We start from the raw sequence: 24,864 nt of genomic DNA, 5'->3' as shown, positions 1-24,864 counted from the left end.
AGGAGGAATATATCCTGTATACTTAAATTGAACACTTTAAAAACAATGGATTATGTTTTACATTTACAAAATAAATGTGATTTACTCAGTCTTAACAACTAGGATATCTTGATTCCAAAATCCGTCAAGTGTAACATAACTGCTTTTGCAATAAAAATATTATATTTTCTAATAAAATACACTGCTGTGCAAAACTTAAGGAAGATATATATAAAGCAATGTAACATAATTATCAACTACTCTGTGGAAATGAATGAAAGTGCAGTAACATGTTACCAGAGGTCTCCTACACGTGCAATGAAACCTGACATGAGGTCAGCAAGACTAAAGCACCAAATGGGTCTAGCCCCACAAAATGAGGCAGTTGAAGGAACGGGACAAGATAGTGCGAGTCAATCAGCGAGCTGTTATGGTGCACTGTGGTGGTGTTATGCATTACAACATGGCCTGGAGAAAACATTTGGATGACTTTATACGGGTAAGAATCATCGGCAAACTGGAAGAAGTACGAAGTGTGGCGAGTGTAGCCCAGGAGTTTGGTATTGCTCACAGCACTGTTTCATGTGCATGGAGAGTATTCCAAACCACAGGCACTGCTCCCCAAAGGAGAGGAGGGGTTTGACTACAGTCAAATACAGAAGCAAATGACCGCTACATTGTGCAACAGGCAAGAAAAATTTCATGTAAAACAGCAAGTGCAACTGCAACCACATTTAAAAGGACTGCAAGACACCCAATCTCACGCACCCCAGTGGCATGGTGACTGCATGGAGGTGGTGTGTTTGCCCAATAACCATTACGTTGTGCTCCATTGACACCCGCACTCTGTGGCACCATTTGCAATGGTGCCAAGAGCATCAGGTCCGGACCGACAAGGAGTGGGGTAATACCAATATAAATGGTCCGTTATTGGACATTATAAATTTTCCAACTAACTCATTCCTGGTTGCCAGTGTTTTGCCTCCGTGTGCTAGGTTGGGCTCATCAGTTGGTACCTAGCACACCTACCTCATAGTGCACTGGCACTGCTGGTGGCTCCAAGTAGCCTACACAGTGGCCTCCACGGTATGCACTAGCCAGCGTCTTGGTAGCTGTGCTAGGTACCAACTGATGAGCCCAACCTAGCACACGGAGGCGAAACGCTGACAACCAGGAATGAGTTAGCTGGAAAATTTATAATGTCCAATAATGGACCATTTATATTGGTATTATAAATTTACTCATTCAGGACAAATATTTCAGATTCCCTATGGGAATCAACATCTATATCATCTGATGGCCAAGCAGGCATCAATTTTTGGTAATGAGACAAAGTCTCTCATAGTACATTGGCACTGCCAGTGGCTCCAAGTAGCCTACGCAGCGGCCTCCACGGTATGCACTAGCCAGCGTGTTGGTAGGTGTGCTACGTACCAACTGATGAGCCCAACCTAGCACACGGGGGCGAAAAGCTAGCAACCAGGAATGAGTTAGCTGGAAAATTTATAATGTCCAATAATGGACCATTTATATTGGTATTATAAATTTACTCATTCCGGACAAATATTTCACAATCCCTATGGGAATCAACATCTATATCAAGGAGTGGGGTCACGTGTTCTTCTCAGAAGAGAGCAGATTCAGTCTGAAAAGTGATTCTAGATGTACCCTCATCTGGCGAGAGGTGGGAACACGTAATGCACCCAGGAACATTGTCGAACATGAAGAGATGGTCATGTGGGGAGGCATAATTTTGCATGGGCGTACCGACCTCCAAATCTCTGAACGGTGTACACACACCGGTCAATGTTATTGTGACAGTGTACTCCTTCCCCATGTGTGTCTTTTCAGGAGTGCATTCGGCTCTGACTTAATTTTTATGGATGACAATGCACGACTGCATCAAACAGCGTAGGAGGGTGAGCTCTTGGTACGATAGGATATTTGGCGAATGGACTCGCCAGCCCATTCCCCCCCCCCCCGACTTCAATACCATCAACCACATGTGGGACATGTTGGGCACATGTACTGAAGCATGTCTACACGCACTAACGACCATCCAGCAGTTGTCAACCACACTGGTCGAAGAATGGAATGCCCTACCACAAGAACATCTTACCAATCTTGTGGCCAGCATGGGAACACATTGCAGAGCATGCATCGCTGTCCGTGGTGATCACACACCCTTTTAAGAACCATGTCCCTTATTTTGTGATGTCTAGCGGACCATCCCGATTCACAGCAACTTGCATGTAATTTATTGTCTCTGTACAAAAGTGCCATTTCTGTTCGTCTCATTGCATATTCTTTTCAGTTGCCTACCGTACCATACTGTAGCAGTTCTTCCTATGTATGGCTCAAGTTTCATCAAGCTATGTTACTTGGCAGTAACACAACATGCAAAAGTTACTTTCGTCCTTAACACATTCACGCCCGTATCCGAGTTATTGCCTATAGCGTGTGACCATGCTGTGGACCATATCCGAGTTAGCCTGGATAAGCGCAACCATGAATTGGAGCCATTCCTACGCAGCTGGGATCTATTTTGGTCACAAATATGTGCGAGAGAGATGAAGGTAATACCCTTATGAATGCTTCTACTCACGAGAAACCACATGGCCACGGCGATTTTCCCTCCCAGTGCACTTTTTTTTTTGTTTTGTTTCTGAAGGTAGCTTAGCGCTGGCCTAACTGGCTGCATAGTTGGTTTGTGATTGCACAAGCGTGTGTATAGTCGCGTTCTGAAGTGCAACCATGGCACGTAGGGACAATGTAAGTGTTGACGAAATTGGCGACATCCTTTTCAATGAAGACTCAGGTGATGAACTGATTCCTGAACTAAGTGAAATTGAAAGTGACAGTGATGACAGTAAAAACGATTCTCCTGGACAAGTGACAGAAAACACAGTACCGGTACCTGAACGTTCGCCTTTATATCGCCCCCCTACGATCCCATTTACTGCTAAACCAGGTATAAATACTGAAACAGAAAACACTAACGAGCTGTCATTTGTAAATCTATTTCTCACAGCTGACTTTCTCGAATACCTATGCGAGCAAACAAATCTGTATGCGAGTCATGTAATCAGTGCTGCGCCGCGCCCCTTCTCTAAACACTCTCTTGCTCAAACGTGGAGCCCGGTGATTGTTTCAGAAATGAGACAGTTCCTGGGTTTGATGCTCACTACCGGCATAATTAGTAAACCATGTCTCAGAATGTACTGGACAGAAGATCCAATTTTCTCCACTCCTATTTTCTCAAAGACAATGTCACGAAATCGCTTCGAAAATATCCTCTCATTTCTCCACTTTAGTGACAGCAGCGAATACGAGCACAGCACTGATAGATTGTATAAAATCAGACCCATTTTACAGAAACTTTCAGACAGATTTACAGAACTTTATACCCCCAAACGGAAAATTGCTCAGGACGAAGGAATGCTAGCCTGGAGAGGGCGTCTAAGATTCCGCATATACAACCCCGGTAAAATAATAAAATATGTCATTTTAGTGAAGATGGTTTGCGAGTCTAACACGGGGTACATCTGTAAACTCATGATATATGATGCAAGTGGTGCGAATTTACAAAGCACAGTTTTTCAGCTGCTTGAAAATTATCTTGGCCAGGGGTATACAGTCTATATGGACAATTATTACAATAGTGTTGGACTTGCAAAACAATTACGGGAACAGAACACTGCCATATGTGGAACAATATGGTCAAATAGGGGTGTACCAAAAGATCTAAAGGAACACCAGGCAATTCTCAAACGGGGGGAAGACTTTCAGGAGGGACGAGGAAGTATTGCTTGTTTCTTGGAGGGACAAAAAGGTTATTACTATGGTAACTACAATCCATTTGGCAGAAATGGTCAAAACAAAGAAATCTGGAAAAATACAAATGAAACCAGAGTCTGTGACCAACTATAATCAACACATGCATGGTGTTGATACTGCAGACCAGTACTTGGCTCTCTATCCTTTCATGAGGAAAACTATAAAGTGGCCAAAAAAGGTTTTTTTATTTACTGTACTGCTAATTTGTTAACGCATTTCGGCTCTTCCAGAACTCAAATCCTCAAAAATCAGAAACATTTCTGAATTTCATGCAGACAGTAGTTAGGAACTTGCTCCAGGAAAAAAGTGAACCCGACATACAAGTACAGTCACCTCTCTCCGACATCTTAGCTCCGTCTACTTCATCAGCTCCAAGTCAACGTCCCGCGATTTTGCCTCCAAAAAGGGCACCGGCCAAGGATCCACCATTTAGGTTAGATGGGAAGAGAAAAGAGCATATTCTCTTCAAGTTTCCACCATCAAATAAAGTTAATTTCCCTTCAAGAAGGTGCAAAGTGTGCTTCAAAAAATTATTAGTGAAACACGCTATTTTTGTGGAAATTGTGGTGTTCCCATTCACCCAGGAAAGTGTGACATTAGCTACCACACCCTACTGAGATACTAGAGGACTTCATTAAGGTATGTGGAAAATTTTGTTTCCATATATTGTTTAGTTTAGAACTTATTGTGAAAAGAATTTGTTGTTGTTTGCTCTGCCACTAACAGCTGAAATAGCTGGGCCAGCTCTTTAAATAGCCAGCTCAGATGATGGGCGTGAATGTGTTAAGTTTTGCACAGCAGTGTATAAATGTTAATTCCAGACCTGCAGATTCACTAGTGTACCCGATGTATTTACTGGACATATTCCAAAATGGCGCCTACGGAAGGTAGAGACCAGCCAAGGTAAAGGAATGTGTAGCAGAGTATCGATATTTAAGTATGTTAGAAGGCCATGACTGATTTAAACCTACCACACTATGAAGGCAATGTGCAACAGAGTAGAATCGACTGAATTGTTTTTAAAAAAATAAGAAGGATCGAACGGATTATTATAAAAACTTACTTAAAAAATTGACTTCGTAACGACAAGACATGCTGAACATTGCTCTGAAGAATTAAGCAAGATTGATAGTTTCTAACGAAAATATTAAGTTGAGACGACGTTAACAATGAAGGAAACAACGTGCTAATCCCTGAAATACTGTAAGGAGGATATAAACCCTGGAAATTCTGGAAATTTTGTCCGGATACTTATACGCTAATCGTCTTGAAGCATAAGGTTGACCAAGACGCGAGAGCTGAAGATTGAACTACAACAGGAGAAAATAATAGCAACGATATCGTAAATAGAGAGGCGATCATTGGAAAATTATACTTCCCAAAGGAAAATAAGCTAACTTTGAATATACGATTAAGACGAGGCAAATAATCTTCTACTGGCCTCAAGAAATAAGAAAATATTTCTACAGAGGAAGGGTAGCAAAGATATATATAGTTATCAACGATAAATACTAAGATTTCAAAGAACCATGATGAATACATATGTTTCAGAATTGATGTATATTATCTACAGTATTCCTGAGAAAATGATGGCTTGCTAAATCGGCATAGACCGACCTGGAGAGAGATGTCGTCCTGGCAATTAAAACCACCCGACCCGAGAGGAGGAGGTCACTCAACCTGAGCTACCAGAGATGAGGATCCGTCCAGTTGTCGATCCATGGCCTGTGACCAAACCATGGAGCAGTTGAAGAAGAGCAACTAAGGCCCGAGATATTGAATGGCGAGCTAAGTAATAGTAATAAGTAGTATAATTTGTTATGTAAAGTATTACCAGTATGTGCAATAGAACTGAATAGCTTAAGCGTGAAATAATTAAGTGTGCAATTAATGTAAGGAAGTGCAGTGTGAAATATCTAAGATGATATTAACATATATTAAGTCAGTGTGAACTTAAGATGATATCTCGTGGCATAATGGTTACGTATTTATTATATGATCTTAATCAGAGGAGTGAGAATACGATTTTTAAAGTGACATAGTGTAACAGATGTTTGCAAAAAAAATCCCAGTTAGCTAAAAAGATCTATGAATGATATAGTACCATCCGAACCCAGATTACGTCATAGAGGGACGCATATTTGAAATTGTTTAATTTAGGTTACCATACTCTTTGCCGAATGATTATATTAGATGAGTAGATACCGTATTTGGGGTTAAGTGTGGAATTATACAATAAATTGTGTTGTAAGAAATGAATTCTGCGCTAAAAGAACGTCATGTCTCGTTATATTTAATGATTATTGGAGGTTAAACGCGTTAATTGCAGATGTTGAATAAGTTAAATATAAGTTGAAATGAAGGTTATAGATGAAATAATGGAAGTGTATGTGATGTTTTAAGTGAAATATTGCGCAGATTAGTAAGAAATGAGATGTATATGATATAAATAATATGCGGTATATGGGCAAGAGTAAGGCAACTACGGAAAGGAAATATGCCCCAGGGAAGAACTATAGCAAGGTATGGTTAGTAAAATTATATATATTTAGATGAAGTTTGAGAGTGATTTGACAGTAGTAACAACTGGTGATGGGTAGATTTATGCATGATTATGTCGTATTCTGAGTGAATGTTGATTGCATGGAAGATGAATGATGTAACCAGTATGATAATATAATATTGAGATATCGTAATGCAGGCACTTGCACACAAGTATATGATAAACGCTTATTGGCAGTGTGCACATTGAGCTGAGATACGTTACATAAGAAATTATCTAGCTAGAGTAGGGAAATAATATGAGATTTACATAGGATATCATCGATGTTTTTAATTTGAAATACTATACAAGTGAATATTAAGCTAGGAGCCGTATTTTAAATGGCAATAGGACCAAGAAACTTAGTACGTCATTCAATTTCTCATTTTCTTCACTTTATTCAGCACCAACGAATTCAGATAATTTTTAATATAATTCAGATCACTGATATTAGAATTCAGAACACTTTTATTGAAATACAGATCATTCTTACAATAATATGAATACTGTAATGGTAGCATTTTTGATAATGATGAATATTTAACACCGCAAGTGATAGAATTATTTATTGAAATACTGAATTTTGACTGCGGTCAGAAGATTATGATATATTTGTGTACATAAATGACCAGACTTAAGTTTTGGTAGGAAGATAAAACAGAATTTGAATTCATTTCAGGAATACTCAACCCAGAGTGTGGTGATATGCAAATTTAGATTAGAAATAAGCCAGCGCTGACTTAAAATAACTGATTCAGGAGTTAAAATACTTGTTTTATTAGGTTAATGACTGAAAGTTCAGGCACTTGTTTTGACACTTAACGATTTCTTTCGCGATTCTCAGTAATTTAATAAATATGTTTCTAGATTATGCTTTATATAATTGAATGAGTTCTCATTTGTAGTGATAGATTGTAGTTATATTTAGTGAATAAGGTACTCGATAAGCGGACATGTCTTAGAAAATGTTAACTGAATTATGCGTATGCGGAGTTCACGACTGAGCGTTGAATTACGAAATTTTGAACCGCGTAGGGTATCACTATCTCTTTTTGGACGCACGTTAAATGGAATTATAGAAAAATTAACCATTTTTCTGGAAACATGGATACCCTGAGACATTTATCTGACTAGCTGGGAAAATAACTGTGGTCACCCTGACCCGAAGGGTGCACTAGTTTGCTCCTCTTGCAAGTTAGCCAGAGGGGAGATGATATTATATATAATCTCATTTAACCGTAACAGATTATCCATTCCTGTGGGCATGGGTGTGGCCCATCGCAATTTCTGTAGGCCTATGGTTGTTCTAACATGGACATTATATTGCAGGTATGCAAAATATGATTGAGATGCCTTTCATACTACATTAGAAATAAAAGAATATGAAAAATATATAGGAACAACTGCTCACGTGCTTTCTTATCAGAACAGGTTTGAAGGTCAACATTGCATATGAGTAATCACTTCAAATAACAAGATACTGCAAAGAATAAATGGATATTGCTACATTAGAAACCCAGGAAGAGTTTCATAAATGTAAAATACTACTACCACTTCTTCTTCTTCTTCTTCTTCTTCTTCTTCTAACTGATAGGTTCTCCTTCAATACTGATCAGAAATTAAACAAACTGGAGAAAGATTACAATAATGAGAATATTCTTACATTCTACTACAATCATTAAGTATGAAAAGTCGAACTGTATGTCTTCCTTTTCATATTTCTGGGTACAGCACAAACATATGAGAGCCATCCAGAAATTTTCATTATCTTAAAAAAAAAGACAACAGAGTTACATGAAAAACTTCAATGACACCCAATACAGCTATGTTGGGGCTATTTTTCGATATAATCACCACCAGAATTGAGACGCTTGTCATATTGTGGGATCAACATCTGTTTGCTGATGCCGTAGAAATCTGCTGCCTAGGAATGGAACCAATGTGCGACATTTGTCTTCAGATCTTCGCCCGTGTGGAAATGCTGACAGGATGACAGGAATTTAATGAGGAGCAAGAAAAGATCAAAATCACTGGGAGCAAGATCAGGACTGTACAGTGGAAGATCAAACACCTCTCAGCTGAGCTACTGCAAATTAGTTGCCGAGCACCGAGCGGTATGTGAGCGAGCATTGCCATGGATCGAAACACCTGCGCTGAGCATTCTATGCTTTGTTTTGAATAGCCCATCGCAATTTCTGTAGAAACATTATCACAGACCGAACCTCGCAGGCAGTGGAAGAAAGAATACGAGCCACCATTTCGAGCCACTGCTTCTGCGCTACTGATACCAGGTGGGACTTTTTCAGCCGGTATATGATTGTTAAATCATAGATCTGTCACATATGCTCATATTTCCTGGCTACTTACGTTCACTTTACAAGAAAAGAAATAGGGAAACTTAATTTCTGGATGGCCTATGTACATAAACTTACCACTCTTGACAGAAGCTGATGGTTGTAGCTGGCCTGCACGTAATTGCTGAGTTGCCAAGTTTAATCCAGAACTAAGCAGCTGCAATGCTCGAACAAGCAAAACAAGCTGCTCTGCCCGCCGATTCCCTTCACTAAGGCAACCTGTAGTGCTTTCTGTCAGTGCTGCAAGGGGAGCTGCTCGAGCAGCTGCCAGCTCCACTACGCAGTCTGACAATGCCAGTACAAAATTCAGTTTGGCAAGAGTTTCATTATGCTCCCTCTGTGAAGAAAAAGAGAAAACTTTTGGAAAATAAAAGTACTTGATAGTTTCTGCTTCCACATAAAAACAGAAAAGAAACGATAAGATTCCTGTAAATGAAATAAGACAGACCATACATACAGAACTGTGCAAACTTGATTATTAGATTACTTTTCAATGGAAAATGAAAAAGAAGACACAAATTTCTGTGCAAATTCTTGTCCTCAATATTCACATTCATTGTTCTCATCATAATAGCAACATTACAGCCATATACACTGATGAGCCATTTCATTACGACCACCTACCTGAAACAGCGTAGGACCAAATTTAGTCCACAGAACAGCAATCTCTCAGCAAGCTTATACATTCACAATATATGAATATCCTTGCAGAATTAAGTATTGGTATTAACTAAACTTTGGTGTACAATATGATTCCACCTTCCAATACTTAATTTGTCAGGCTAATCTATGAATTTTACGTAAGTTTAGCTTAATGTCTTATCGTCTAATTATAACAGTACATGTTTCGTTCCAATGTTGCAGAGTATCTCCAGATAAAGAAAGCATACATTACAAATATTGACATAAACAATTAAAACATTAAAAGATGTAAAATTTGATTAAAAGGTTTATATGTTCTACACTGATAAAGAGTTGAAAAAGCATATTAAAAAGTATAGTGATGTTGAAGTCTGTGAAGAATTATGTACACTGATGAGAAGGAAACACTCAATAAAATGTCTCTATTTTTAATTTTACAATTTGTTTTACATCGCACTGACACAGATATGTCTCATGGCGATGATGGCTTAGGAAAGGCTTAGGAGTGGGAAGGAAGCGGCCATGTCCTGCCATTCTTGCATCCCCTTTTGCTTTTTATAGCTAATGCAGATTTCTGTTCTTGTCTCTTGGGGATTTTGCATTTGGTTTGACTTGTACTACTTAGATATGAAGGCAATTTTGGAAACAGTTTTGGAACTGCACCTTTGCACAGAATGGGGTGATCATGTTTACTGAAACACATCTTTCCATCCTTATCAATACATATTTCAATAAAGCTCAAATCACTGTCCTTGGAAATGTTTCATACACACCACTGAAATTTTGACTGGTGACCAGTCTGCACGTGGGGCCAAACAGATTAATGTACTAAGATCAGGACCCTTAGAAAATCAAACACAACTACTTACACATCCTTCTAATTTTACTGACTTACCATAGTTGCTTAAGCCCCCCAACCCCCCGCACTACCCATCTATTTGGCACAATTATAACATTTTCGCATTATCATAGACACCATAATAATGGAATTATCAGCACAAATATACAAGCATGGACTGTGTCTTACATACAATCATATGCACATTGTTCACCTGGTAGGGCGAGATGCGGCATTGCTGCTTATAGTGCAAACCAGCCATGATTAGAGACAGCTATGCTTGGGATCTCCGAGTGGAGTTATGCTAGTTCTCCCTCATAACGCACTTTGTCTCAGCCCACACGTTTTTGAATGGCCTGAGATCCGCAAGGAAGATAGTCTTTATTCAAATATGGATGTGCGTAATAGCAAGAGAGAATTTTATCCACAAAACCATGTGTAACCCTAAAAAACTGTAAGTCACTGGGGAGTAATGTATTTTGCTACCCGAATGAACTAAACCGAATATTCACGAGTGTTTACGAAGGGGTAGTGATCCAGTATCGAGCCTACAATAGATATTCTACCACAATGCTCGACCACCAACAGTCCATCCACAAGAAGGTTATACCATTTTTAGAGGAGGGTCAAATGACTGGATCTGGGGCAGATGAACACTATGGAGTTCAGCTACAGCTACAAGAAGGATTCAGCAGTATCACAAAACAGAAAATGTTGGTATATGCGTCAGCAATGGATTGTGGCGTCTTTCAACACCAGCCAAGGATACTGAACTGGTGAACACATCACACCAGAATCAGTTTCTAAATGTAGTACAAATGGCCCAATACTGGGTTTCCTGAGTCCGTGGATACTGTCTCTACCGCCTATTCCAAAGGAAAATATTGATCATGACTCGGAAAAAGTTACTTTCTCGGAAGAATCTTCGTTTTCCTTGATGAGCAATGGTCTGGTATGTGTATAGAATCAGGTGCTCGATATGAGCCCCAGTATATCAAGGAGTCTTCCCGTTGCGGTCGCGTGTCTTTATCAGTATGGGGGTCGATGTCTTCCCATGGACATGGAATACTCCACGCTTCACAGGATACATGGTCACCTAGATGCAGTCCAATACATTGATATTATGATTGATATTATGGTCCCATCAATGCAACATCTGTATCTGAGGGAGTAATTCACTTTTAACATGGCCAATCTCACATACACACATCAGCAAGTGTCCACAGATGGTTCACTGAACAGGACGAAATACATCTCATAGACTGGTCTCTTTGTGCCTCGGATCTAAGCCCAATAAAAAAAAAGTGTGGCCTGAGACAAAGCGATCATGGGAGAAAACTGGCCTGACCCAGCTCCAAAATCCCAAGATAAACTTGAAGTTTGGGAGAGGTTGCAAAGAGCAAGCAGTATATTGCTCGCTGCTGTAAAAATAATTTCAGCAGTCGTTAACTCACCGCAGTGAGATGATGTTATTCCCCTGGGGGTGGGGGCAGCAGTAAGCAGTTTCCCCCATGGAATCGCATAAAACATTAACTTTCTTGGAAATTTCATTGAGAGTGGAGGCTGCAATATATATCTTTGATCTAAGTGAGTATGGATATCTACCCAAATATTGAGTAATATGCCTTTCTGTAAAACATTTAATGTGCCAATGTCATATTCTGAGAAAGTGAATGTTTTATACAATGAAATCATATATTTTGATAATAAGATTAATTTTCTGTCACAAGCATATTACTTAATGGTCACATGTCCACTTTCAGTATCTCACTCCCATTGTTTACATTCCCCCTCCCCTCCCCCTCTCCCACTTCTGAAAATGCCACCAGCACTCTCACACAAGGATGAACGTGTTACCAACTTAGTAATAGCTTAGCCAGCATACTCGCTTCTTGTGACGCAATAACAGAGCTATTGAAAGTTAGTTTTATTTTAATTTATTTTATCTTCTTATTCATTATTATATTGTAAGGTTCTTCTTCTCTTTGCAACTTTCTTTCTCCTTTTCATTACTCATTATAGTCTTTTCCAATGACAAATTTCCCATACATGCGATTGATGTGTTACATCCCTTGTATTTTCAATTGCAAAACTACTCCAGAGATGGCAGCACGAGTATTGGGCCCTTGTAGTTTGTTGATCTCTTTCGCGGGGTTGGAATGCAGAATGAACAGCCACATCCATCAAGAAGGCGGTGCAAGGTGGAATCCTGTAAGTTATCGCGTGAGGCCGGGATATATTTGCTATTTGTATAATACTGGACTTCTTGCTTTGAGTGGTTCTTTCTTGTGCTATAAATGATATATGACAAAATGTGTTTTGTAGTAATATAAATTATTCAGTTTTGTGTGTTTCTAGTGTAAATATAAAAGAAAATACAGGAATGATACGATTTTGAAATGACATCACACCGATTAGAGACTAGTTCAGCAGGCACAGATGTAGTAGCGCCAGGGTCACATGTTCCCACTGCACAACCCGAATTGAATTCTAACCATTGTGTAATTGAACGATTGTTAAGAGAACCATCTGGTATATTTTCTTTTACATAAAAGCAGAATTATAAATGAAGGGCAATCGCGTCCAACTCTGAATATACCTACACAACTTAAGTCGTGTGTTCGTCATTTCAACAGAAATATTTATGAAACAGACCATTGGATTGGTGGATGTGAGATCTTAACTAAATTTTTCAGTTGGCCTTGTTTATTGTTTTCTCTTCAAGAATGTGTTTGGAATGACAGTCTGTGTTGATGTTTGCAAATTTTTTCGGTTACACCCCCTAAACCAGAAGTCAGAAGTCACCACTGATCTTTTCCTTCTTTCTAGGATTCACACCTATTAAGGTGGCTTGATGACAGTTCAAATTGCAACACTCCTAGTTGGCTGGCATTACATTTGACATACTTCAACATCTTTAAATTCACAAATATTTGACTGGCAATATACTATATGAAACAAATATTTTTAATGAAAAATATTGTTACCGTGGAAATCAGCTCACAAAAAAATTATCGCGATGAATAGTTTTTGAAGACCAACATATTGTTTTATATTCATATAATAAGGGATGACTATTTCATCTATAATGTTTTTATTCAGATGATTTTGTTCCAATATTTTTTACAAGAATGTAAATTTCATTCACAGCACATAAAGTTTCATAATTTTACATTTTTATTTTTCAAGCAGCTGAAGATGACCTAAAGAGGCCAAAACATGTACTGTGCTCCTTTTCTGATATTTCTAAGAAAAAAATAATTTTTGAATGCCAAGTTATACGAAGCTCACTTAGAAGCTCGTCGTACGCTGGCCCCAATAGAACGGGATTCATTTCACTGTCACACCAACTTTAAACTGCTTAATATTGTTTCTAAAATACATCAAACCTTAAATAAGAGGTTAGACAACCTTATAAACCTCAAATCAAGCCCACCCCAAACACTGAGTACTCATGCTGTTCATTCACTAGTTATAAACCTGTATAATGTTCATTTTAATTTATTTATTTATTTATTTTTTTGCTAGGTGCTTTACGCCGCGCCGACACAGATAGGTCTTATGGCGGCGACGATGGGATAGGAAAGGCCTAGGAGTTGGAAGGAAGCGGCCGTGGCCTTAAGGTACAGCCCCAGCATTTGCCTGGTGTGAAAATGGGAAACCACGGAAAACCATTTTCAGCGCTGCCGATAGTGGGATTCGAACCTACTATCTCCCGGATGCAAGTTCACAGCCGCGCGCCTCTACGCGCACGGTGAACTTGCCCGGTGTTCATTTTAATGAAACAGAACAAGAATCTAAATAAAGGTCCTAAATTTAACTGGGTTAACACTTCAATCCACAATAAGCTTGCTGCAACTGTAGCAGAACTATACCTCAGTAATGTACCTTTTGACAAACAGGCTGAGATTGGGTTTGAAATAAAGAGAAAAGTAACTACGGTTCATAGTAAACAAAAGACAATTTAATAGGTAACGAGGTAACATCATAATCATCTATAAAAAAAAAAATACTGTATGTCAATAAAACTAAACAATTTTTGCAGATAATAATTTTATTAAAATTAAAAAGGAGCCTACTAAGAAAATCCTGAAAAATACCCAATTCCTTCATAGCGAATAAGAAATTGATAAGAGACTGAGACTTCCATCAGCTAGGGCAATGCCTAGAATTCACAAAACCGAGATTCCTATTAGACCAATAATACTGATAAATTATTAAATACTCCTTTAAATAAAACTAAGTGATCTTTATGTATTCAGATATGATGATGATGAATATCGCATCCGTACACAGACAGGTCTTATGGCGATCAGGGGATAGGAAAGGCCTAGGAGTCGGAAGGAAACGGCCGTGGCCTTAATTATGGTATAGCCCCAGCATTTGCCTGGTGTGAAAATGGGAAACCATGGAACACCATCTTCAGGGCTGCCAACAGTGGGATTCGAACCCACTATCTCCTGGATGCAAGCTCACAGCTGCGTGCCCCTAACTGTACAGCCAACTCGCCCGGTCAAGAACGCTTTAGCGACCTTGCATGTTTATGATTGGCATTTAATATTTCATGGAGAAAACATCTGGCAGTCGAGAAATTTCCTGTTTCTCTGTTAAAATTTGTTCTTTTGTGGGTTAGTCAAGTATTATACCAGTAAAAGAGCCCGACTAAGATTTATTTTCAACGTAAGCATGGAATAGTTCTCAGGGCTAAACTGGATGAATATTAGCTAGGGCTTGGTACAGGAGGCAGGGTCCTATCTAAAAGAAAAGTTTGAATCTGATTTGATAAGAGTTTATTCATGTAATGCATATTAAATTGCACATCACCTCATGGTAGATAGGGGTTGTCTTCCACATTGTCCTTTAAATGGCCCGGGTCTCCAGCTCACCAGGCCGCACTGGCTGGAACACGTTCCAGAAGATGCCCAAGTACTCCGTCAAGATGCGGACGGACCATCCACGTTGGTTGCATGGAATACGCCTCAAATTTCCGATGCTCGGGATGACCTCCGATGGTTCCTGACGATGTTGCAGGTAATCACTTTACCCAAGTACAATGAGGTTGATAGAATCAATGCCCACATAACTCCGAAAATGTTCTCCGTCACACGCAGAATCGATAAGTCAAAGTTCATGAAAACCTTGAATAATTAGTTTTCTCATCACTAGTAAAATCACCAGTCAAGGTTCATAGACTTTCAAGAATTCACTCTTTAACACTCATGAAGACTTTCAATAATGTTATAGTTCATTAATGGCAAAAATTACAAGTCTTTAAGTAATCACTGGCAAAAATCACAAGTCTATGCTCATGGAGACTTCGAATAAATTTAGAGTTCATCACTCGTGTATATTACAAGTCTTTGAATAATCACTGGCGAAAAGTTAGAGTCCATCACTGGTAAATATCACAAGTCTTTGAAAAATTACTGGAGAAAATTTATAGTCCATCACTGGTAAATATTACAAGTCCAATTTATAAAGACTTAGAAGAATTCAGAGTTCCTCAATACTCACAAATATTACAAGTCCCATTTTTAAAGACTTAGAAGAATTTGTTCCTCAACACTCATAAATATTACAAGTCCCATTTATTAAGACTTAGAAGAATTCGTTCCTCAACACTCGTAAATATTACAAGTCCCATTTATAAAGACTTGGAAGAATTTGTTCCTCAACACTCGTAAATATTACAAGTCCCATTTATAAAGAGTTAGAAGGATTCAGAGTTCCTCAGTGAGACTATAACCACACGAAAATAGCTTCCAACGATAATGGCAGCGAGTAGGGCCACGTTGACTACTCGACTGTGACTGACTGACAGATATCAGGCTATAATGAACCCTCCTTATATTTGGTTTGGGGACATCCACGTCACATATGCCGTGAAGCTGGTTATCTCCTGAATTAATAGACAGATTTTCTTGAAATTCAAGCATTGCGACGTTTATGTAATTCCCTTTAAAATGACATGTTGATCAAGTCGCTACCTTAATTATTATAGGAGTTTTAAATTTTTTTCATCGAAAGTTCGGGAAGGTGTGACGCTTGAATCTGGAACATACGAGTTCAGGCTAGCTGCACGTGGCATGACAGGCGGGTGATCTAACTAGCCCCTGCAGCTACGTCACGCATACAGCTGTTCTCAGCTTGCTCGTTCGTCCCGCTGAATGTAAACAAACCAGGCTTGCACGGAGTAATACGCGTGCTGATTAAATACAATTAACTCTCAAAAAATATGCATGTACAGGTCGTAACCGGTACATATCTCTCCTTCTCACGGAAAAAGGAAATACTATGAGGATTTTCTTTTAGTCTCTTTTCACTCAAAGTATTTTTTGAGATTGGAAGCATTGTAGATGCCTTCAAGGCTGCCATCTAGTCTTGTGATTTTATGGGCACCGTTGTCCAAAGATTCGGAAATTCTGAAAGGGCCAAAATAGAAAGGACAGAATTTTGCGTAGATCCTCAATTCCGGACGAGACATCGCAGGTTTTCGAATTAACACCTTGTCTCCCACTCGTAAGGGTGGTCTAAAGTTACGATTCCTATTCCTTCATTGTCTGATGTCTGTAGCATGCCTCAATTTCCCTAAGGCTTTAGCGATTCTCACTTCTTGATCAATTGCTGCATCCGGCAAAGCAGGGAGAATAGCATCCCATGGATGATGAGGAATATGCCCATGATGCACCAACATTGGGATATCTCCAGTAGATTTGTGGACAGTGGAGTTGACTATCTTCTGCATAACTGGAAGCACATCAATCCATTTCCAGTGTTCTTGGCAGTACCCCCGACAGAATCTGGCGATCTCCCTCATCAATCGCTCAGCAGGGTTGGCTTCTGGATGACGAATGGAATTCATGATGTGATGAGTTTCCTACTCTTCTATAGCCGCCTGGAACTCTGCGGACGTGAACTGGCTTCCATGATCTGTCAGCAGGAATGTAGGTTTCCCCATCTCAGGAAAGACATTCCTGCGAAGTCTCCTTAAAATATTCCCGGTGTTTGCCTTCTGAATAGGCAACAACATGGTGAATTTCGAGAAGACGTCGACGATGGCTAAGACGTGCTTGTTACCTCTGGTTGCCTTTGGAAGTGGGCCATACAGATCATGCGCTATCACTTCCTGCGGCTTCTCTGGGATGATAGGCCTTGGATATTCCCTCATAAGCTAATTGTTCGGTTTACTCCGTTGGCATAAGTCACATATTCTTATGGTCCTTCTAACATCATTCCGGAGGTACTCCCAGACGAATCTTTCCTTAATTACAATGGCCACTTTATCCACTCCAGCATGTCCTGTGATGAAGTGGCAATGCCAGATGATGGCTTCCCGAAATTTAGCCGGGGCATAAATCCGTTTAGTGGTCCTGGTTGCGTTAACGTATTTATAGAGTAGGTTGTTGTCCCATGAAAAAGATTGGGCTGCCTGCTTAATCCGGGCGTAGTCTGGATTGTGCTGTGGAATCGCTCCTTCACAGAAACGAATGATTTCTCTTAGCCTATGATCTTTCCGCTGGGCTTGGGTTAGATACCGAAGTCTTCTCAAAAACTCTTCGTCATCCCGACCAGTAACTGAAATCGGAAAGGCTATGCCTGCATCTGTGGGATTCCGGCTGAGGGCGTCGGCTAGTACATTTTTCTTTCCAGACCGATGCACAATGAAGACATTGAATTGCTGTATAAATAGTGCCCATCTGGTGACCCGTTCATTTGTGATGTCTGAAGATAGGATGAAAGTTAGTGCCTTGTGGTCTGTATAATTGGTGATTGGAAACCCAAAGACAACCTTTTTCCAATATAAAAGCGAATATACAATAGCCAGGGCTTCTAGCTCTGTAATGGTGTACGAGTTTTCATGTGTCCTTAGCTTCTGACTTACGAACGCAATGAACAGCCTAACATCGGGCTTATTAGGATTGACTTGGTAGAGAACGGCTCTGATCCCTATCTTACTGGCATCACATTCAATATGGAAAGGCCATTCATAATTAGGATAACAGAGCTGCACGTTATTTCTGAGCATCCTTTTAGTGGCAATAAAGGATTGCTCACACTCTGTGGTCCATTTCCATCGATTATTTTTCTTCAGTAATTCCGGGAGAGGCGGTACAGTCTCTGTGTACTGAGGACAATGTTGCAAAAAGAATTGGCAAAGTCCAAGGAATTGCCGAACTTGCTTAATCCTGCAAGGTCTAGGAAATTCCACAATGCATTGAATTTTGACAGAATTTGGGCGGATGCCCTCCCTGCTAATGACATGCCCAAGAAAAAGAACTTCTCTCTTGAAAAATTGGCTTTTTTTCAAGTTAATTTTAAAGTTCTTTACTCTCAATTCTTTGCGTACAGTGTGTACATCTTCTAAGTGCTGCTCCCAGGTATCGGATGCTACCAAGATATCGTCTATGTAAATAGTGGCAATGGCCTTTACTTCATCAGATAATTGGCTTTCCAACACTCTTATCAAGACGGCTCCCAAGTTCTTGATGCCAAAGGGCAATCGACTGAAGACATATGTGATATTATCAAAGATAAATCAGGTGAAGAGCCGGCTGTGTTCGTCTAGTACAATATGGAAGTAAGATGATGTCATGTCCATGCCTGAAAAATATTTTTTTCCAAAAAATTGCTTAATGACATCTTTAAGCGGAGGAGGGTGGTCATACTCAAGGACCAGTCGGTCATTCAAGGAACGAGCGTCCAAACATAGACGAAGATTACCATCGGGTTTCCTTACTATGGTGAGCGGATTAATATAGGGCGTAACGCATTTTGAAATAATTCCGTCAGCCTCTATCTGACGAATTAGTGTCCTGGTTTCATCCATGTACTTCTCAGGCACCGGGTATGGCTTGCGTTTATAGGGCAAAGTATCCTTGACGTTGAAGTGGTGTTTAAAATTCTTAATCTCTCCAGGCTTCTCATCGAAGACGTCCGGATAGGTCTGATATATCTCTTCCTCCGCCGCTGCTATGTTAGGGTGGTAATCTGGGGCTTCCTTTACACTGGAGATGTAGGTGAGAAAATCAGGCCCTTTGTCATTCAAAATTTCATCGATGGGTCCCTCCTCATTGGGATCACCATCTTCCATTGACACGGGTCCCTCTTCATCTTCGGGATCACCCTCTTCTTTCAGTACCTGGTCGACTGGGGCGGCATCGCCAATCACACCATCGACTTGTGTAAGGGGTAAATCAATCCCTTGAAGTCTAAAATCTTCACCGTCTACCAGCTGCAACTCTACAGATCCAATCCTACATAGATGAATAGTGTTGGAAGAATAGTCAATGGTAGCCTTATATTTAGACAGAAAGTCTGAACCCAAGATAAGGTTAAACTTCATAGGCGAGACTATCAGGAAAATATGTCCACACACTTCTTCGTTGACAGCAAACTCAAGGAAGACTTGCTGCTTACATTTGATATTCCTGTCGTCAGGAATAATGCCCTTAATCCTAAGTTGTGCTACCGGCAAAATGAGAGGGTTACATTGATCCTTGATCAATGTTATCAAGTTGTCAGATTAGGGAAACTTGCGCTCCCGAGTCCACTAGCGATGATACTTTTTTTTTTGCTAGGGGCTTTACGTCGCGCCGACACAGATAGGTCTTATGGCGACGATGGGATAGGAAAGGCCTAGGAGTTGGAAGGAAGTGGCTGTGGCCTTAATTAAGGTACAGCCCCAGCATTTGCCTGGTGTGAAAATGGGAAACCACGGAAAACCATTTTCAGGGCTGCCGATAGTGGGATTCGAACCTACTATTTCCCGGATGCAAGCTCACAGCCGCGTGCCTCTACGCGCACGGCCAACTCGCCCGGTGCGCAATGATACTTGGAATTCCCCAATGGTAATATTGATGATGGGTAAACTTCGTTGAACATGTAGATGAATGGGTAATTTGTCTTCAAATACTAAGTCGTCATCAATGTGCCAGATAATTTATTATGTCCACATGAAATGACCCGACCTCCTCATTTTCAGGCAATCTTATTTCTGAAAATTTTAAAGTTTTTTTTTGGCAACAGCACCTGTGGACTCTGGGTTTTGACCAAAGGTGTTGTTTCTTTGATGATACTCTTGGTATTTAAGAGAAGTTGCTCCAGGTTGATGACCCTCTTGTTTCGTCTGATGGAGGTAGTCCTGCGTTTCCTTCCACCGTTTGTGCAAGTCAGAATTGTTTGAGTCTCTAGTCTCTTGTTTTTTTTCTTGTTTTAACCAAGTAGGTTTGGTTTGGTAGGGTGCCTGGCCACAGTATGGGCGTTTCCTAAACCCTCTATACCGCGTAGGTGAAGATGGAGTATCTCGCTCTTCCCTTCTATCCGCTCGTTCGGGACTTTGTCGCGATTGTTCAGAAGTATTAACCTGAACTGGATGGGCGGCTACGTCCCTACTCTTGCTCGGTTTCAAAGTTCCCTGCGCATGAGCAGTATCAAGACGTCGTAATACGGCATGTAACTGGTCCAAGTTCTTAATGTTCGTGGCTACTAAGATCTCTTGAACGTGAGAAGGATACTGTAACGTAATGACCTGTATGAGTTCCTTCTCAAGCAAAGAAGGGTCTAAATACTGCATCTTCTTCAACTGAGATAATAAAAAATCTGCGTATCGAGAGATGTTAATGGAGGTGTTATACCGTCTCGAATATAGTTGAAGTTTGATAAGGTGTCGAGTTTCTGCGTTCCAAAAACATTCAATTAAAGCCTTCTCAAAGTCAGAGTATGTCTTGAAATTAGATTTGAATACCGAGTACCAGGAAAGAGCCTTGCCTTCTAATAATCGGGCAACTGTTCTTAGCTTTCTATCTTCACTAACCTTGTGCTCTTGAAAATATTCCGCTACATTGATCAGAAACTCTCTAGCCGTGTAATCTTCTTTACCGGAGAATTTAGGAGGTTTTTCATCTTGGATTTTAACGATAGTTGTCTGGTATGACGTTTCTCCGACTCCTTCCATCGAACTATGAATAGGTCTGGACGTATCTCGAGATTCAAGATTAACGACCTTAGTGGCTAGTTGTTCGAGATTACTCTTGACATCCCCCAACTGGAGTTGGACTATTCCTTCGACTTGTTTGACATCGTTCTTTAATTCAACTTTAAGTTCACCCACATTTTTATAAATACGACATTTGTGTGGTCGTATTATCAGCTTGCTGAGTGAACCGTTTGTCAAACTCGCCCTGCTTAGCTTTTAATAAAGCAACTTCATTTCCAACTCTGGAAATGTCATTCTTAACCGTGACCCTAAGAGTATCTTGGACAGAAACAATTTTAGCTTGCATTTGCGAAAGCTGACCATGTGACTCCTGAAATTCGGCCTTGAAATCCTCAATGTCCTGTGAAAGCTGTTGGACTGAAGGAAGAACCCTTTTCAAATCCTCCTTAACAAGTTCTATGACTTGGTTTTTAACAGTGTTTTCCATTTCTTCGACATTACGAGTTAGCTGAGAGTTGATTTCAGTGAATCGATCATCAATTTTTTTATGGGATTCTGTGAATCTTTCTTCTATTCTAACACTTGCTTGATCAAAACGAGATTCTAAGTTCGCATTCATTTCATTGAATTGGGATTGAACCACGTCATGTAAGTGCTTATCTACCCTGGCGTCAGCTTCAGCTAACCGCCTGTCTAAGTTGGTGTTAGATACCGCTAAATTGTCTAAGCTCTGTTCTAATTTGGTATAATTAACTTTAGCTTCGGCATTTACTTCAGCTAATCGCCTATCTAGGTTGGCATTAGATTCAACAATTGCTTGGGCAAAGTTATTTAAACGTTGGTCTACATTGGCAAGATTAGCATTAGTTTGAACATTAGCCGCAGCTATGCTAGAAAGATTAGTATTATTTTCAGTGAGGCGTCGCTCTAAGTTAACATTAGCCTCAGCTATGCTAGAAAGATTAGTATTAGTTTCGGTAAAACGTGTCTCTAAGCTAGCACATGTCGCAGTAAGCCTAGTCTCTAAGTCGGCGTTAACCTAATTCATATTAAGTCTAAGGGCTTCAATTGCTGCTAGTAAATTATCCATATTTATGGCAATTTTAATACCTCAAAACATGACACTTAGAAATTTTCAATCATAAATTGAAATATCAGCGACTTTGAAAGTTCAAAAGCACTCAGTTCAGCATAAGCATATATCAACACATAGAAAATCAACCATATGACAAGAACACATAAAACACAAATTGTTTGCCACGTCCAGGGCATAAGTTTCACTTTGTATAAAGAAACACCACGTCCAGGGTGTTGTGATTGTCTATTACTTGATAGCACTGTTAACCTAGCTATCGTGCCCCAACGTGTAGGGTGCCACGTATATTACCCTCCTCTCTGTACCAGTAAAACAGCCCGACTTTAAGATTTATTTTCAACGTAAGCATGGAATAGTTCTCAGGGCTAAACTGGATGAATATTAGCTAGGGCTTGGTACAGGAGGCAGGTTCCTATCTACAAGAAAAGTTTGAATCTGATTTGATAAGAGTTTATTCATGTAATGCATATTAAATTGCACATCACCTCATGGTAGATAGGGGTTGTCTTCCACATTGTCCTTTAAATGGCCCGGGTCTCCAGCTCACCAGGCCGCACTGGCTGGAACACGTTCCAGAAGATGCCCAAGTACTCCGTCAAGATGCGGACGGACCATCCACGTTGGTTGCATGGAATACGCCTCAAATTTCCGATGCTCGGGATGACCTCCGATGGTTCCTGACGATGTTGCAGGTATTCACATTACCCAAGTACAATGAGGTTGATAGAATCAATGCCCACAAAACTCTGAAAATGTTCTCCATCACACGCAGAATTGATAAGTCAAAGTTCATGAAAACCTTGAATAATTAGTTTTCTCACCACTAGTAAAATCACTAGTCAAGGTTCATAAAGACTTTCAAGAATTCACTCTTTAACACTCATGAAGACTTTCAATAATGTTATAGTTTATCAACGGCAAAAATTACAAGTCTTTCAGTAATCACTGGCAAAAATCACAAGTCTATGCTCATGGAGACTTCGAATAAATTTAGAGTTCATCACTTGTGTATATTACAAGTCTTTGAATAATCACTGGCGAAAAGTTAGAGTCCATCACTGGTAAATATCACAAGTCTTTGAAAAATCACTGGAGAAAATTTATAGTCCATCACTGGTAAATATTACAAGTCCAATTTATAAGGACTTAGAAGGATTCAGAGTTCCTCAGTGAGACTATAACCACACGAAGATAGCTTCCGACGATAATGGCAGCGAGTAGGGCCACGTTGACTACTGGACTGTGACTGACTGACAGATATCAGGCTATATTGAGCCCTCCTTATATTTGGTTTGGGGACATCTACGTCACATATGCCGTGAAGCTGGTTATCTCCTGAATCCCTCTACGGATTTTCTTGAAATTCAAGCATTGCGACGTTTATGTAATTCCCTTTAAAATGACATGTTGTTTGAGTCGCTACCATAATTATTATAGGAGTTTTAAATTTTTTTTCATCGAATGTTCAGGATGGTTGACGCTTGAATCTGGAACATATGAGTTCAGGCTACCTGCATGTGGCATGACAGGCGGGTGATCTAACTAGCCCCTGCAGCTACGTCACGCATACAGCTGTTCTCAGCTTGCTCGCTCGTCCCGCTGAATGTAAACAAACCAGGCTTGCACGGAGTAATACGCGTGCTGATTAAATACAATTAACTCTCAAAAAATATGCATGTACAGGTCGTAACTGGTACAGTATTAACTTCCTTTCCGATCACTTCGGGAGTAGCGAGTAACTATGTTTTATGTTTGTGCAATTGTGAATAGTGATGTGAAGTTAAGCTGTATTTTAACAAACTGGTAATGGCATACATCATAATTGTTTTTAGAAAGAAATATAACTCAGTTAATGAGTTCACTATGTCACGTAAATGTGTGAATAACACTGACTAGTTTTAAAATGTTTGTGAGAATTTACTCCAAAGTCACAGAGAAATACTATCACTCCTATAATGAATAAAGCATATGAGTTTTATTTTGGAAGTAAAGTAGACGAGGGAAAAAGGTGGGCACCAGGTAAAATTTGTTGTAATTATTCACGGACTTCACGTGGTTGGCTTAATGGCACTCACAAATCAATGCACTTTGGAAACCCTGTAATATGGACAGAACAGAAAGATCATACTATGGATTGTTACTTTTGTTTAACAAAGATAGTGGAATATAGCTCTACTGCAAATCACAACATTCCATATTTTATCCTAATGTTCCTTCAGCCAAGAGATCTATGAGTTATGATTTTATACCTTTTCGTAAGCCTCCTAAAGAATGGACAGTGGATAAAACGGAACCAATCAGTGGTTCTCCAGATGACGAACCTGGACCCTCGTACTTAAACACAGATCCAAATATATCTCTCTTTATTCCCAATCTGAACTAAATGATTTAGTAGCTTTAACTTTGTTTTGGACACTTCGACCTAATCAACAATAACAAATTGTGTTATACATCTTTATTCTATCCCATTTACAGTAGAAATAGTTTCAGTGTATTGTTTAGACCATCTAAGCTACAATGATAAAAATTTCTATATTATAAAGTTTACATTCCTTTTCTTGGTGATGTCTTCAAGAATTAAAAAACACAATTTAAATGTCCATTTTGTAACATTATAAAATCGTTGTTGTTGTCCTCCGA

The 24,864-nt window shown here is 39.7% G+C and overlaps 1 protein-coding gene across 2 annotated transcripts in view; it reads right to left on the bottom strand.

Moving 5' to 3' along the window:
• Nucleotides 1–24,864, bottom strand: part of Atg1 (serine/threonine-protein kinase unc-51-like protein Atg1) — a 431,394-nt gene that overhangs the window by 57,149 nt on the left and 349,381 nt on the right. For both annotated transcript variants that reach the window (XM_067141810.2, XM_067141811.2), the window contains one exon: nt 8,791–9,049. In XM_067141810.2, coding sequence (XP_066997911.1) covers nt 8,791–9,049 — 259 coding nt within the window. The remainder of the gene's footprint in view (nt 1–8,790; nt 9,050–24,864) is intronic.

The sequence above is a fragment of the Anabrus simplex genome, chromosome 2, assembly GCF_040414725.1.
Source record: "Anabrus simplex isolate iqAnaSimp1 chromosome 2, ASM4041472v1, whole genome shotgun sequence".
Taxonomy (NCBI): Eukaryota; Metazoa; Arthropoda; class Insecta; order Orthoptera; family Tettigoniidae; genus Anabrus; species Anabrus simplex.
This window is presented reverse-complemented; position numbering and strand designations above follow the sequence as displayed.